The following is a 14,210-nucleotide window of genomic DNA, read 5'->3' as shown; positions in this document are numbered from 1 at the left end:
GTGCACCTGGCATTATGGGTTCGAGTCACTTCTGGGGGTGTGGAGTTTTTAGTTGCATATATGCCTGGGGACCATTCAGGCTTGTTCGCATATATATTTTACAATATTACAACCCTCGTTAACAGGCATATAGTTATTAAATGAAGTTGAGTGATGTGATGGACATAATCTTGGCTTAATAAGAACGACGCCCGCCAGTGTTTACACTTAGTATCTGAAGGCCCACAAACATGGTCGAACGCACAAAACACTTGACTGTGGCCAGTTTTTGGGTAGACTCCTATTACATTTACTGTGTGATAGTTATACTTATATATATTAATATGTATTAAGAGTAAACGCTTAACATGTAATATTAATTAATAAAAACAAAGTCAGAAGCTACACGCCTGTCTCTCCATGTATTATGTGGTAATTTTGGGCGCTCTTGTACTTGTGCGCTAGCTGGCGTTCACAACTGATTTCGCCTGCAAGGACTAGATTTAGTCAATCATAATGATAATAATGTGCATTTATTTAGGGGAATACATTTTTGGGCCCATTTAGAAATAATCGAAACATTATATTAATTCATTTTTTTTGTATTAAAAATATAAATAAAGCCCATTGGTACTCTAAATATGAACACTAGAAAACCTTCAATACCACAGGGAAACTTTGCATCTACTGCAGATACATCGATAATATATTCGTATTTGTGAAAAAAAACCTCCTAGAATTGTCGCTACTAAAGGATCAACTTTTCCGAGTTAACTTTACTCATGAACTAGGCGTCGATGGTACACTCCCTTTCCTCCATGTCTACGTGAGAACCTAAGACAACTTTCACTACAGAAGGTTATACTAAACCCACCAACACTAGAATGTGTATGAATGGTCAGACAGATATAAGAATAGTGTAATAAACGCAATTATACTGAGAGCCCTTACTCATTGTGCTGAGAGAAGCCTTCAAGTATTAGCTACACAAATTGAGAAGTCAGCACCATTAACTGTTTAATAAATATTAACATAGACAAGGATTTACTCCTAAAATATATTATTTTTGCAATGTTAAATGGGATTCTTGTACTGTGATTTGTGTATCTGTATTCACTGAATTTGTGAGTTCCTTGACGGACTTGAAGAAGAAGGGGGCAGAAATAGCCTAAGCTACTCTATCCCTTTGAGATGTATTTTTTCTTGTCTCAATAAACATACTTGAACTTGAGAAGTCAACACCCATATCAGAAGATATTTAAAAAAATTGTATAACTCCCTTTCCATAAAACTCTATTACAAAATCCACTATGAGCTCTTTTTAATGGCAAAATTTAGCCATTTTGTGTAGCAACTGTTATAATCTCATACATTTAATAATCATAGTAATCGAAATATTCATATTTTTTATATACAAGAGATGAAACAGCAAGCCATAAGCTAGATCTATGTGTCGCTCCTGAGGACGTCAACAAGGAGACGAACTTTTAGCAAATACCTTCCTGTGATTGGCTGTTGCTGGGAATGCCAACACTCTTTCTATAAATTATATGCAAACTAAGAAATAAGTCTTTTTGCACAACAATCTCTTTATTTCAAACACAACCTCTTGGTTATGTACAAGACAGAAATTTCCATCTAACTGAATAATCGAGTTCAATAAGAGAACGGATCATTGTATCATCAATATTAATTGCGTGAGGCAACCCCCACTGATGACGTCACAAGTCAGGTAGCCAGCCCATGTTTCTGTAACACCCGTTACATCCTGCAGTATTTAATTATCACATTATTAATGCTTATAAATACTTAACCCTTCACTTTTTAGGTCGATTAAAGTTGAAACTGAATATCATAAGCAAGGATGGTGTGCTGAATAAAGATGATTTATTAAGTGGATGGAGCCTTTAGGTGATCCCTTCCTGTGATTGGCTGTTGTGCGAATGTCAACAAAGAATTTCTACCCCTCCTACCCGAGCACAACAACCCGCCTTATGGGTTGCTGTTTGGATATTTATAGTGCGTTGGAAAAAAAAGAGATGGCGCTAGTTGTATTTTGTGGAGTAATTTGTTATAAGTGTAATTTGATGTCAACAGATGGCGTAAGCTGTATCTTATGGCTACTATTGACCAGCTAGTTGTTAGTGTTCTCTTTTGCCGACAGATGGCATCAGCTGTATCATTATTACTTCCGAATTCCTTTTAAACACTGATCCGCAAATCCCATAGCTTATGTTAAATTTTATTCTATTCTGGTATTAGGTAACAATTACTCTTCTTTTATCTGCTGTTAAGAATATTATTATATAACGTCTGCTTAGGATGTACTGTTCTCTGTTGAGATGGCCGAAATATTATTAAAACAACAAATGATGCATAAAATATCAGCATTTCACACTAAAAATACTTTGATATATTGAAATTTGGTAATAAATTCCAATCTAGGAATCTCTTATGACGAAACTGTACTGTGTTCGCTTTAGCCAGGTATACTGTATATAACAGTTAATAATAAATCCTTTTGTAGGGGACAGGCAGCCAGTCTATACATACATGTTAGGCTTATACCAAGGTCCCACAAAGATGGAACTATGGAGTAAGACTGGGTGCTGCCGGGGCTGAACTTTATCACCCTTACAAGCACAATTTTTTGTTAAATCTTCACAAGGAAGAACAACTGTAAACATTGGAATAGTTTATTACAACATACAAGCTAAAGAAACCAGTTCAGAAACTGAGGAAATAATGCTGCCGAAAAAAACATTAAAAAGTTCACTCATGCTGATTGGTAGACATTCTGGCCAAAACAGGAATTTCACACTGATCTTAATTCTGATATGTTGATGTGATTATCATAATATAAAGATGTTAAGGCAGGCTGGTTTAGTTCAGTTTTCTGCACCCCATACCCATCTTGTGGGCAGTAGTGGAAAGGGTTACAGAGGCACATAATGGGCTCAGGGACTGAACCCCACAATTTATTTAGCTAAGCAAGCAACAATCTTGATGAGCTAGTTACAAAATTCAATATAAGTCGTCTCATCAACAATGGGTTCGAGATCGACCACAAGTACAGTTTCTAAATTACGCAACTGACATGTGGAGAGGTAGTGTCAAAATTGATATGTTTGTCCTGCACACCGCCCCCCATCCAGTGGGCAGCGGTAGATAGATTACAATCACTTAGTTACTACCTACAGTTAGCAAACTGGGGATATTTGGCTAAAATTTCTGGTAGCAGATCATTTTGAATGAAATATTTACACATCGTTGGAACATTGGTTATAGAATTGTCTCTAAATTCACGTATCTTTTCGCACTCCATCACATAGTGACGGAGGGTGTGCGAATAATTTTGTTGACACAGTTTACATTTGTTTCCATATAGTGAGGAGGGCAGATAAGATAATAACAGGCCGTTTGATGTAGTAATGAGCAGAAATAAACGGCGAAATATTCACAGACAGAGAGACAGTGAGAGTGAAGATGAAATAACAAAGAGACCAAAAAATGAAACCCTACTCAGCAAGACTCAAGAGAAGCAATTTAATAGAAGGAAGAGGCTGTTGTTCCCTACAACATGCCGACTGAACTTCCACCAAAAGCTGGAGTGGACGGTACGTCTGGCTAAGGAGTGTATGGAATATGAACCACTCTTCAAGGAGGGTTTTCACCGGCCCTACATAACAGTTGGGACAGAAAAGGCCGTGGAACGCCTCACGACGGTTGGTTTTCAGAACATTGTGTTGGTTACTCCGGAAGAAGGTATGGTGCACACAAAGATCATAGTTTTTAAGTATCCAACTTATTTGGATCCTGACTGTCTTCTTCTCAACAATGATAGTGTTGTATGGGTAAAGAGGAACAGTGTTCGTGGTGACAAACAAAGCCAGGTTGTTGCCTTGGTAAAGGGTGAGGCGCCGGAAAGAATTTTTGTGCAAGGACTAAGCTACAGGAAAGTTGCAAAATACATTGAGGAGCCCATATTATGCATGAAGTGTTCACGTTGGGGACATATGGCATAGAAATGCCAGTTTGACCCCAGGTGTCGGTATTGTGGTAAGAAACACGACTCGCGAGAGTGTAGAGTCAAGATTGAAAAAAGTGAAAAAATCGTCCCAGTTTGTTGCAGCAGCCACAATGCTGGTTCCTATCTATGCCCCATGAAGCCTCATCTGAGAGAGACTAGGACGGGTCCTACAAGCAGGATACATGTATCCTCGAAGGAAGGAAAGATCGTGCAGCAGGATATACATAGCGTCGAGCTAATGATAGACATTCTGCAGCCCGTCTCACTAAAAGATAGTGCTTATAGCAACCATTTGGTCAAACGTACAAAATTTCACTATTACTGAACAATTTGGAGGACGGTGATCCAGACAACTTCCTCAGAAAGTCAGATATAACGCAGACAAGGAGCAGCTGTTTCAAGCTCATCAAGCCACGGTGTAAGACTGACAACAGGAGACGCTTTGATGATTGATTGATTGATGAAGATTAAGCCACTCAAAAAGTGGCACTGGCATGAATAGCCCGTAAGTGGTGGCCCTTTTGAGCCATTACTAGTGTCATACTGGAGATCTGTGGAGGTGCGACTGCACCCTGAGTGACGGGAGATGTCTCCCGTGTGAGGAGGAGACACTTTCTTACCCACAGGGTTATAAACCCATGGAACCGCCTACCTGCCGAAGTCGTAAATGCCAAAACTCTGCTAAACTTTAACATTCAGCTTGAAAAAAAATAATCATGGCAAACATGGAGACCTTTGACAAGCTCCTTGTCCTCATCGAGGCCACTAGGGTGTTAGTGGCCCTCAGGTAAATTCAGATAAAGTACTGTGAGGGTGCATGACATTACATATGGGAATCAGAGGGAAGTGTCGAAGGAAGTCGTACTCACACTTTGACCTACTGGAGGTCAAAGGTCACTACTAGTCGTCAGGGCTCTCCTCGAGAGTTCATACATCATTATATCAGATCAAGGAACACCGTATTGGAGGTACTCGGCCGCTACTGGAGGTCAAAGGTCACGGTGGGAGGTCAGAGATCAGGCTGTGAGGTCAGAGGTCCCCACTGGATGCCAAGATCACCGGAGGAGGCCAGGCGATAAGGGGCCAACAGGAAGGGACCGAACCGGGGTCTAGTGAAGGAAGCTGGAGATAACACCGACAGACGGAAACAGGGCGTGGGGGAAAACCTTAGTTAGTATCGAAGAGTCACATTATCTCGGAGGTTCTCACCATTCTTGCGCGACGTGGTGGCTCTGGATGTCTGTGTGTGCGTCTGTGTGGCCTGTGAACCACTTTGTGAAAACAGGAGATCCGTCTCTGTGAAGATAAACCCGTGCTCGGTCGTTGAAATCGTATCTGTAGGAGGTAAACCATTTTGTGATTTATATAAATCAACTGATCGGTTTTAAGCCCCGTTTTGTGGGGGGATTTATAAGTTCGCTCTGTACGATCTGTAAAATTTTCGTTCCTTTTATAAATCAATCTCCATTTAATTCTCCATTGTAGTAGTATGAATTCATGTAGCCTATGAATCAAAGGTTCATAGCCTATGAATCAAATAGGCTACATTCAGATTCTACAAAGATCCATGTAACCTATGAATCTTTGTGTGAAGTTTATAAACCTCTTTGTGGGGTTTGTAAACTTGTGTATGTGTGGGTTGTAGACCTATGTGTGTACTTCTCCGACGTTCTCGCTTGGTCTCGGAAGAAACCATCCCCCAAGTCTGACTCGGCTGTTCTTTGTGCTAGAAACCTCGGTGAACAATCCCTTTTCCCCTATTCCAGATCTAAACATCCGTCCTCCGACTGGGTTCAGGTATTATTCTTAACAACTCTGTGTTGTTATTCACGCGAGAAAATGCACCTATAAACTCCCAAATGAAAGCTTGAACACACCTCTTTAAGTGTGGATGAGTGGATAGCCGGTACAGGTGTGTGGACAGCTGGTGTAGTGTGCAAACAGCTGGCATGGTTGTGCGGACAGGTGGTGTGGGCGTGCGTACAGGTGGTGTGGGCGTGTGGATAGTGCTGGTGATGGTCGCGTGGTGTCAGTCCATCTCTGAAGTCAGAGGAACATTCCAAATTGGAACTTGTAAGTATGGTTCTAATTTATAAATTTACATTTGTTATATTTTTTCCTTCTAAGACATTTCCTTCCTATACCAGCTGGTCTTCACTCTTTCTCACATTTGTCAGACAGTATAGTACAAACAATATATATATATATATATATATATATATATATATATATATATATATATATATATATATATATATATATATATATATATATATATATATATATATATATATATATATATATATATATATATATGAACTTGTGTCCTCTGCACTGGGCCACATCCTCTTCCATTATCCTAATTGGATAAGAAACCAAAAACATAAAGTTTTAACTCGAATATTATGACTTATTTCATAAAATAAAATGTATATTTAAACATAAATGAAAATTCAAAAGACTTTCATGAGAGGTTATAAGAACCTATTAACTGTTATGTTGTATTAACATTATTAAATACATCCGTATATAATTTTTTAAGCAGTCTTAAAATAAGACATACATGCACTAGGAATGTACCATAGTAAGTAGTGCATATCTGAGTCGTGTGTAAACCATTTTTATTCATAAACAGGGGGTTTGGCGGGTGCAAGGAATGGACTTTGGCCGTAGTTTATGAGGACGGGCTGGCTGATTGGTCTTGTGGTTTCTGTTGAACTTTGTCTGCTTTTCTTGAAGCCATTGTTAGTCAACATGAGTTATTTTTGTTTGAGATATTATCCATAAGATATTCTGAATCCTATATTGTGTGCATTTATTTATCACATTAATGATTTGTTATCAATTTTTATTATCTTATAAGTAAGGCTTTCAAGGGCTTGAATCACACGAAATTACTTCTCGTATTTTGTTAGTGTATTGGTAGGTAATTGTTATGCAGCTAGTTCTGTGCGAGTCGCAATGAGCCAGTGGTGTAGTAAAACGCAAAATTTGTGTGTATGTGTAGTTCTGTCAAATTTATCGACTGCTAATTGGGTTTAAGGCCTATCATTAAAGGGAGCACTTTCATAGTTATCACAATAGTTTACTAACCAATACGAAGGTATACATATGTCCTGAAAATTGTCCTAGACTAAAATAAACATAAAAGTGTTTAGAATCCGAAAGGCATGTTATACATTGCGTTTTACTTAGGGATGCCAATTTATCTCCAATTATTTTAAAAAATTTAATAAGTTTATATTGATTTTATTAATTAGTGAAAGGTAGAATCTCCTTGTTTATGGCGTAAGCATTTTGTTATATTTATGTTTTATTGTGTGGCTCTGTTTATAGTTAAAAAAAATCACTATTTTTTTTACTGATATGAATTTATGCTTTTTTTTTTAGCGTGTGGGTACAATGTATCCCATTTGGAAAATTTTCTTGTGCCAACATCAGGAGGTTGGCTCTATATCATCAGTAACTCGACACTACAGCCAGAGAAACTTGTTCCTATGGTGGGAGGTAATCTCAAATTCAATAATCAGCCGACACAGGAGCTTGGGAACTATGCTGTGAATACAGTGAGATTACAGCACCAGGTCATCAGTCATTCTTCGCCCGAATTTAACAATACAGAATGTCTTATTCCAAGCGAAGCAACGTTAAAGGTACATAACTTTTGTCTGCTTAGTTCCAGTAAGGACCATATATTGCTAAGTAAACAAATTTGTAACATAATCATAAAACTATTTTGAGAGTTTTCTTAACTAAATACATTATATTGTACTGTTTCTTGGATATACAGAACTTCACATTAATTAAATTCTGATATCAGTTCCTGAACTTGAAATTTGTATCAAAAGGTATCTCTTAATTTTTCCATTTAACTTTTTTACTATCACGAGAAAATATGCATAACAAAATTGAAGTACTTATTTTCAGACACGAAGGTGTCAAAATGCATTTAAGAATCGACTTCTTATGTATTATAACAAGATTTTCCATGGTATTAGATTATATTAACTATATATATCAGATTTTGATCTTGCATACTGTTATAGAACAATTGATGTATGTTGCAAGATATGGGTTAAACACTTGGAGATGTATAGGTGGACATGTAGTTGATTATAAATTTTAAACACGCATGTACATCATATAAACATTTTAAAATTTGCAATTTATATTATGTCATCTATATTTGAAAACAATGTAATTGCTCTACATATTGGACCTGCACAGTTATTTTGGTCACTGAAGTTAGATCTGTTACTTAATGCTGTCTGTAAATGGTTCGCAATATTGATGCCGAAACGGTAATCTCAAAAATATTTTTAAATACTCTGAGGAAGGGTTATTAAGTCTAGCAAAAAAAACAAGAGTTTCGTCTTTGTCACAGTCGAAATACTGGAGAAAATGTATAAAATAATACTTTTATCTTGCATAGGCCTCTCCAAGAAGCTTTGTGGACATAAATATGATATATGCCTAAGAAACGAAATATAAGACCTTATATTTTTCATTCGTTTGAGTTAAGGTAGTTTTTCATTTATAAGGCGCTACTGTTTTACCAATAAATTAAATATAACGAATTGCAAAAGGGGAGAGAGATATATGTTCAAAAGATGTATATATATACAATTTCATAATGTCACTGTTAATAAGTGTATAAAATTAAGAAAAAAAATTCGCTAAGAAATAAATATATCATATAAGTAAACAAAACGAGATTACCTTGCCCATATCGTCAAAGGAAGTCCATGATCTGTATACCGGATCGCCGACTTCCTCTGACGTTACGGCGCCTTCTATTTTTCTCTTATTTCGTAAAAATGGTCATATTTCTCAGTAAAATTTCTAGTTTAAAAAAATCTACATTCATTTTGTTATAGTATCATATGGTTCATATCCGTATCTATCTATAAAAAGAGCTTGTCAGTTCGAGGTTAGAGACCAGACGCTTGTGGCTAGACTATTTTATTTTATGGAGAGTGTTATAGGAGGGTCGGGGTCGTCACCCATGCATCCCTTGAATGTGATTCGATTCCTATTCTCTCTTTACAAAGTCGAGGGATATGAAATGTGCCGCCCAAAGTCTATCGATTTTATAAAAAAAAAAATATTAGCGTATTTTAGATAGTAACTTGAAAAACTTATGTTTGGCAAGTTACTCACACAACCAAAAGGCACAATCTTTTGGTTGGGGGAGACTTGGGCCACGCCGGGTGATCCAACTAGTTTGATTTATTTACATAATGAAAATTGGAGTTGGATCTATTTGAGTACATTTGCAGGTGGGGTTGGGTAATAACAGAACTTATAAATATATATCTCCTTGTTCTCTCCAGATCTCCGCGAGTGACGATAACGTCAAGGTGTTCAGTGTTGAGAACACAGTGAACAAGGAGAGACTGTGCCTTTTCACCCGGGAAAATGTTCTTCGGGTGAACGGAGGCCAAGCTCTATTTTCTTGTAAGTGGCAAAGTAATCACGAGTGAAAACAGGGAACTCGATCGAAGTAAGCTCCAGCAAAAGTGGAAAAGCATAAACAAATTAATCATATTTTAGGAATGTAATCAAACTTAAATTAGGTATGTAAACTTTAAGGAAGTAAGCAAAGAAAGTAACATTCAGAAGCAAAGTAAGCATCAGTAAAATAAGCTTAAGCAACGTAAGCAAGCTTTAAGAAAGTGAGTTATCTTTATGATAGTGTGCCTGATCGTTTATAGTTAAAATCTCGGTGAAGACGCCAGTGGTCGTAGCCTATCTAAAGAGAATGCAAGGGAACCTTCCCGGACTGTTGAGTGTGTATCTGCATGAGCTTAGACGATCTATTCAGAAGTCTATGCTCTCTAAACGGATAAATCTTCATGGACTACAGTGTGACGTTGTGCATTAGGATTTTAAAATCTCTTTCGAATTTATACATGTAGGCCAACCTTCGAGTTATCCTCCGTGTATTTGGGGCTGTGTTAGACTTTAGGATGTAATATCAGATTAGTGTTGGCCGTGGATTTGAGAGATTTATACACACTAATATTGTCTTTCTGCATGTTCCAGGCCGTGAGTCTGTCGTGGGGGCGTTGAATGAGTTTAAAGTCATGAAGCAGACAGTTGCAGCCTCATTGGGACTGATAAACAGAGAGGGTAACGCAGAAAATCTCACGTTAGCCGTGTCGACGGTTGAAGCCACATTCGCTGATCACATTGGTGCCTTGAAACGGGTCGAACCAACGATGAAGACCTCTCCAAATGTGGCTTCCTCGTCAGGAAGGGACGATGAGGTTTCCTCTGTATCAAAAGGAAGTGCAACGGACACACTCACAACTTCCGTGGCAACCATTACTACACCAACAACATTGCCACCAAAAGCACTAGAAACTCTACCACCAGCAGCAACACTTGCACCAAAAACTTTAACGTCAACATCACCTGCATCAAAAGCCTTACCACCAACAACAACAAAAGCCTTACCACCACCAACAACAAAAGCCTTACCACCAACAATAGACTTACCACCAACAACAACAAAAGCCTTACCACCAACAACAACAATAGCCTTACCACCAACAACAACAAAAGCCTTACCACCAACAACAACAAAAGCCTTACCACCAACAACAACAATAGCCTTACCACCAACAACAACAAAAGCCTTACCACCAACAACAACAAAAGCCTTACCACCAACAACAACAATAGCCTTACCACCAACAACAACAAAAGCCTTACCACCAACAACAACAATAGCCTTACCACCAACAACAACAATAGCCTTACCACCAACAACAACAAAAGCCTTACCACCAACAACAACAAAAGCCTTACCACCAACAACAACAAAAGCCTTACCACCAACAACAACAATAGCCTTACCACCAACAACAACAAAAGCCTTACCACCAACAACAACAAAAGCCTTACCACCAACAACAAAAGCCTTACCACCAACAACACCTGCACCAAAAGCCTCCCCAATACCAAAAACACTACCAACATCATCTACACCAAAAGCCCTACCAATGCCATCAACACCAGCTACATCACCAAGAACACAATTAGCACCATTATCATCACCAAAACCAATAACAAAATTAACACCACCACTATCGACAAAACTTCCACTAACAACTCTCCTAATATCAACAAAACTAGCCCTAGCAACTGCACTAACGTCAACACTATTACCACCAAAAAAGGCACAACATCCACAAGCATCAATCACAACCATAACACCATCAACAACCACAGCCTCAACTACAACAACAACCACATTTCCGCCCCACACCGCGATACTAGCTACAACCACAACAACGATCTCGACTATTGCCGCAATTCCAACTGCATCCACAACCCCATCTACAATCACAACTGCCAAGATTCCAATAACAACAAAGAACCTAACTATAAACCAAATCACACCACCAGCAGTGACACTTCCGTCCAGTTGGTCACCTCAATCCTCGCTGATCCTAACCAGCCCATCGCAGACAACATTTGTCCCGAATCCCGCACCAAAGAAGTTCGTCGCTGCCGCCACCATTGGAGTCCTTGTTACCCTAGCCGCTATAGTCGCCATTATCGTCTACTGCCGCTACCATCATCAACAACTCAAACCAGATCAAAGACAGAACATGGAGCTTATCTTTATACCAAGAAATGCCCCCACAACCTTCCGTGACACGATGGAAACCTCTAAGTCTTGCACGCTGGCAGACCTACCTCCTCTTCAACCAGCTTCAGTCTTCGCATGCTCGCCGGGTGACCCAGAGGGGGAGGAAAACTCCTTACTGTTCGAAGCCTCCATTTGTAGAGCCGTCCAGGTGGAGATGGAGGAGGAGCTCCCACCAGCACCACTTACCACATTCTTGCAGGTGTAAATGTTTCTATTATTGTATACGAGTTATTTGTTACTTTCTGTGTAAGTTTGTTACCTGCCAGTGCAAACAAAACTCACACCTAAAATTAATTCTAACATTATTTTATTTGTGCTTTATTGTACAAAAATGTCTGTAATGTGGAATAGTATATGTGTTTTATATTTTTGTTAAGATGTACTTTGAGTATTCGAACTAGCTCTTGTATTAAGCTACAAGGCAAGTGACCTATGGCGGAGATTAGGCCAAGGCGCCCTGTTTATTCTTGGACAATGGTCATTCCTAAAGCTATGGAAGAGAAAATGCAGTATAGAGTAAACCTTTATCTACCAAAGTGTAACAGAAAATTTACCTTTTGGGCAGGTATTAATGATGGCAAATGGGAAGCATCAAGGTAGTGTATACTAAGAGTGAGACTGTGTCTGTATACAAATTAGAATAATTCGTATTAGATTTGGTTTAGTGATACTTTCCTAGGCCTAATACACGATATCTGAGGCCTAATATAGTACATATTTGTGCTATACTAAGCCTAGGAATACGTGTTTTCTAGCTTCATTTTTTTAAGAATTCCTTACTAGTCAGTATACTATCTAAAAGCTAAGTACGTACGAATTTGTGACTATTGACGAGCGTCACAATAGGTACTCTCTAAACAGGAGGATGGACGGTGTATTGTATATATATATAAATCATTTTTTTTATTATATACAGAATTAATATATACTCATTGTTGGTAGTCTGTTGTATATTACCTTTCAGCAACACAATCAAGAAGCTGCAATTACAAAGACAGGATCTATAATTATATCTATAAAATTGTTATAATTAATGGATCTGTAGTGTCACCACTAACATTGTGACTGCGGAAGAGCTGTTGGCCTGACTAAGTCTAACAAAGCCATAAGTGTCTTGTGTTTAATAGTGTTTTTCAAATTGTATGTTTGTTACTTTTTGTAACAGTTTGTAATTCACGTACATCACATGCTAACAAGTCCATTTAAATAACAGAATAAGAGTTATTTATTGCACTTCCTTTATGTGTGGCTTTATCACCCACTTAATGGAAGTGCACAACTTGAAAGTGTTGAGAGAGGTGGTCATGCTAGTGAAACTTTAGCAGTGGGTAGGTGTGTACAGTTACCATACTAGTGACTTCAATTCGTTTTGTTGGGGACAAGAACCCTGTGTATATGTATATATATACTTTAGGCTTGTATCGTGGTATCGCAAGGTCGAACTACCGACTCCCATGAGGATGAAATAGTTGCCCAGCTCCCGGGTATACCTATTTACTGCTAGGTCAACAGAAGCATTAGGTGAAAGGAGACTTTCCCTACCGGGGAACAAATCCGGGATCCCCGATTGTGAACCGAGAACGAAATCAACTACATTACGAGCGAGTTGGTGTACAGTGCCGTACTATTGCCATTTCAGTGAACTTTACTTGAAGTGGCCTAGTAATTTATGATTGTCTATATAATTATCAGAATTGATCAGTTTTATTTTTAATCTGTCAATAAAGTAAGAATAGGATGCGAGTGTTTTTATCCTTTCACATAGGCTTTAATTGTTTTTTAAATACAATTTTGATCTTTTATAAGCCTTTTCTCAGGCTTCTGATGATGCTCCATCGAGCTTACTTCCTGTGGTAAGGGACATTACTCACCTGCTGCAGCGTCTCGCCTCACAATTCCATGGATTGAGAAATGAGCATGTTTAAGGGTCTGTGCCCTGTAGGAGGTATATCTTGTAGCTTCCTCCAGTCGTAGACACGGTTAGGATGTTTCTCGGTATCTTATATTCTACGATCATATTCCATTTGAGAATTTTTCCAATATAATGGATTTGCGACGTTTCGTCATTCTTCACAGCACATTCAGTTTGGGGTTTGTCTTGACGGAAAATCTATCAATTATTTTAAATTTGTATCATATTTAACAAGATATAGGCTTCAATCTGGCGCTGCATATTTTAATATCTGTTCTACATATATTGTTAAATTATTATGGTACGTGCAATATCCTCAACCAGACTTCTTTTTTTTGGCGTTTCCCCTTCATATGGCATTATCTACTGGCCTCATTGTATCCAGCATGACAACACAGACAAGGCAGCTAAAACTGCATGTCAAACGCTGTGAAACACAGCGTTTTAGGCTTTGGTTCAATGTTGGGCTCAAGGCCTATCATCCGCTGAAGGGTTATTAAGGCTATTAGATGCCTTTTGTGCTCCATAATTGGACTTGCTTCATATGATCTATAAGATCTATTGATCTTCATATGATCATACAAGCCTATATCACCAATATCTATATCTTGTATCTGATTTACTATTAT

The 14,210-nt window shown here is 38.3% G+C and overlaps 1 protein-coding gene across 1 annotated transcript; it reads left to right on the top strand.

The window, feature by feature from the left end:
* The first annotated feature begins 5,084 nt into the window (after nt 1-5,084).
* Nucleotides 5,085-14,148, top strand: LOC138356896 (proteoglycan 4-like). The gene is made up of 5 exons (XM_069313284.1): nt 5,085-5,353; nt 5,776-6,082; nt 7,400-7,662; nt 9,343-9,466; nt 10,055-14,148. The coding sequence occupies exons 2-5, from the start codon at nt 5,959-5,961 to the stop codon at nt 11,872-11,874; spliced, it is 2,331 nt and encodes a 776-aa protein (XP_069169385.1). The 5' UTR covers nt 5,085-5,353; nt 5,776-5,958; the 3' UTR covers nt 11,875-14,148.
* The last annotated feature ends 62 nt before the right edge of the window (nt 14,149-14,210 follow it).

This window comes from Procambarus clarkii, chromosome 75 (assembly GCF_040958095.1).
Source record: "Procambarus clarkii isolate CNS0578487 chromosome 75, FALCON_Pclarkii_2.0, whole genome shotgun sequence".
Lineage (NCBI taxonomy): Eukaryota > Metazoa > Arthropoda > Malacostraca > Decapoda > Cambaridae > Procambarus > Procambarus clarkii.
Note: the sequence above shows the minus strand (reverse complement) of the source record. Positions and strands in the feature narration are given on the sequence as shown.

Coding starts and splice junctions, on each gene's coding strand:
- LOC138356896 (XM_069313284.1), top strand. CDS start 5,959: ATGGTTGTGCGGACAGGTGGTGTGGGCGTGCGTACAGGTGGTGTGGGC. Junction 6,083..7,399: donor AACATTCCAAATTGGAACTT/GTAAGTATGGTT, acceptor TTTTTTTTTTAG/CGTGTGGGTACAATGTATCC. Junction 7,663..9,342: donor CAAGCGAAGCAACGTTAAAG/GTACATAACTTT, acceptor TGTTCTCTCCAG/ATCTCCGCGAGTGACGATAA.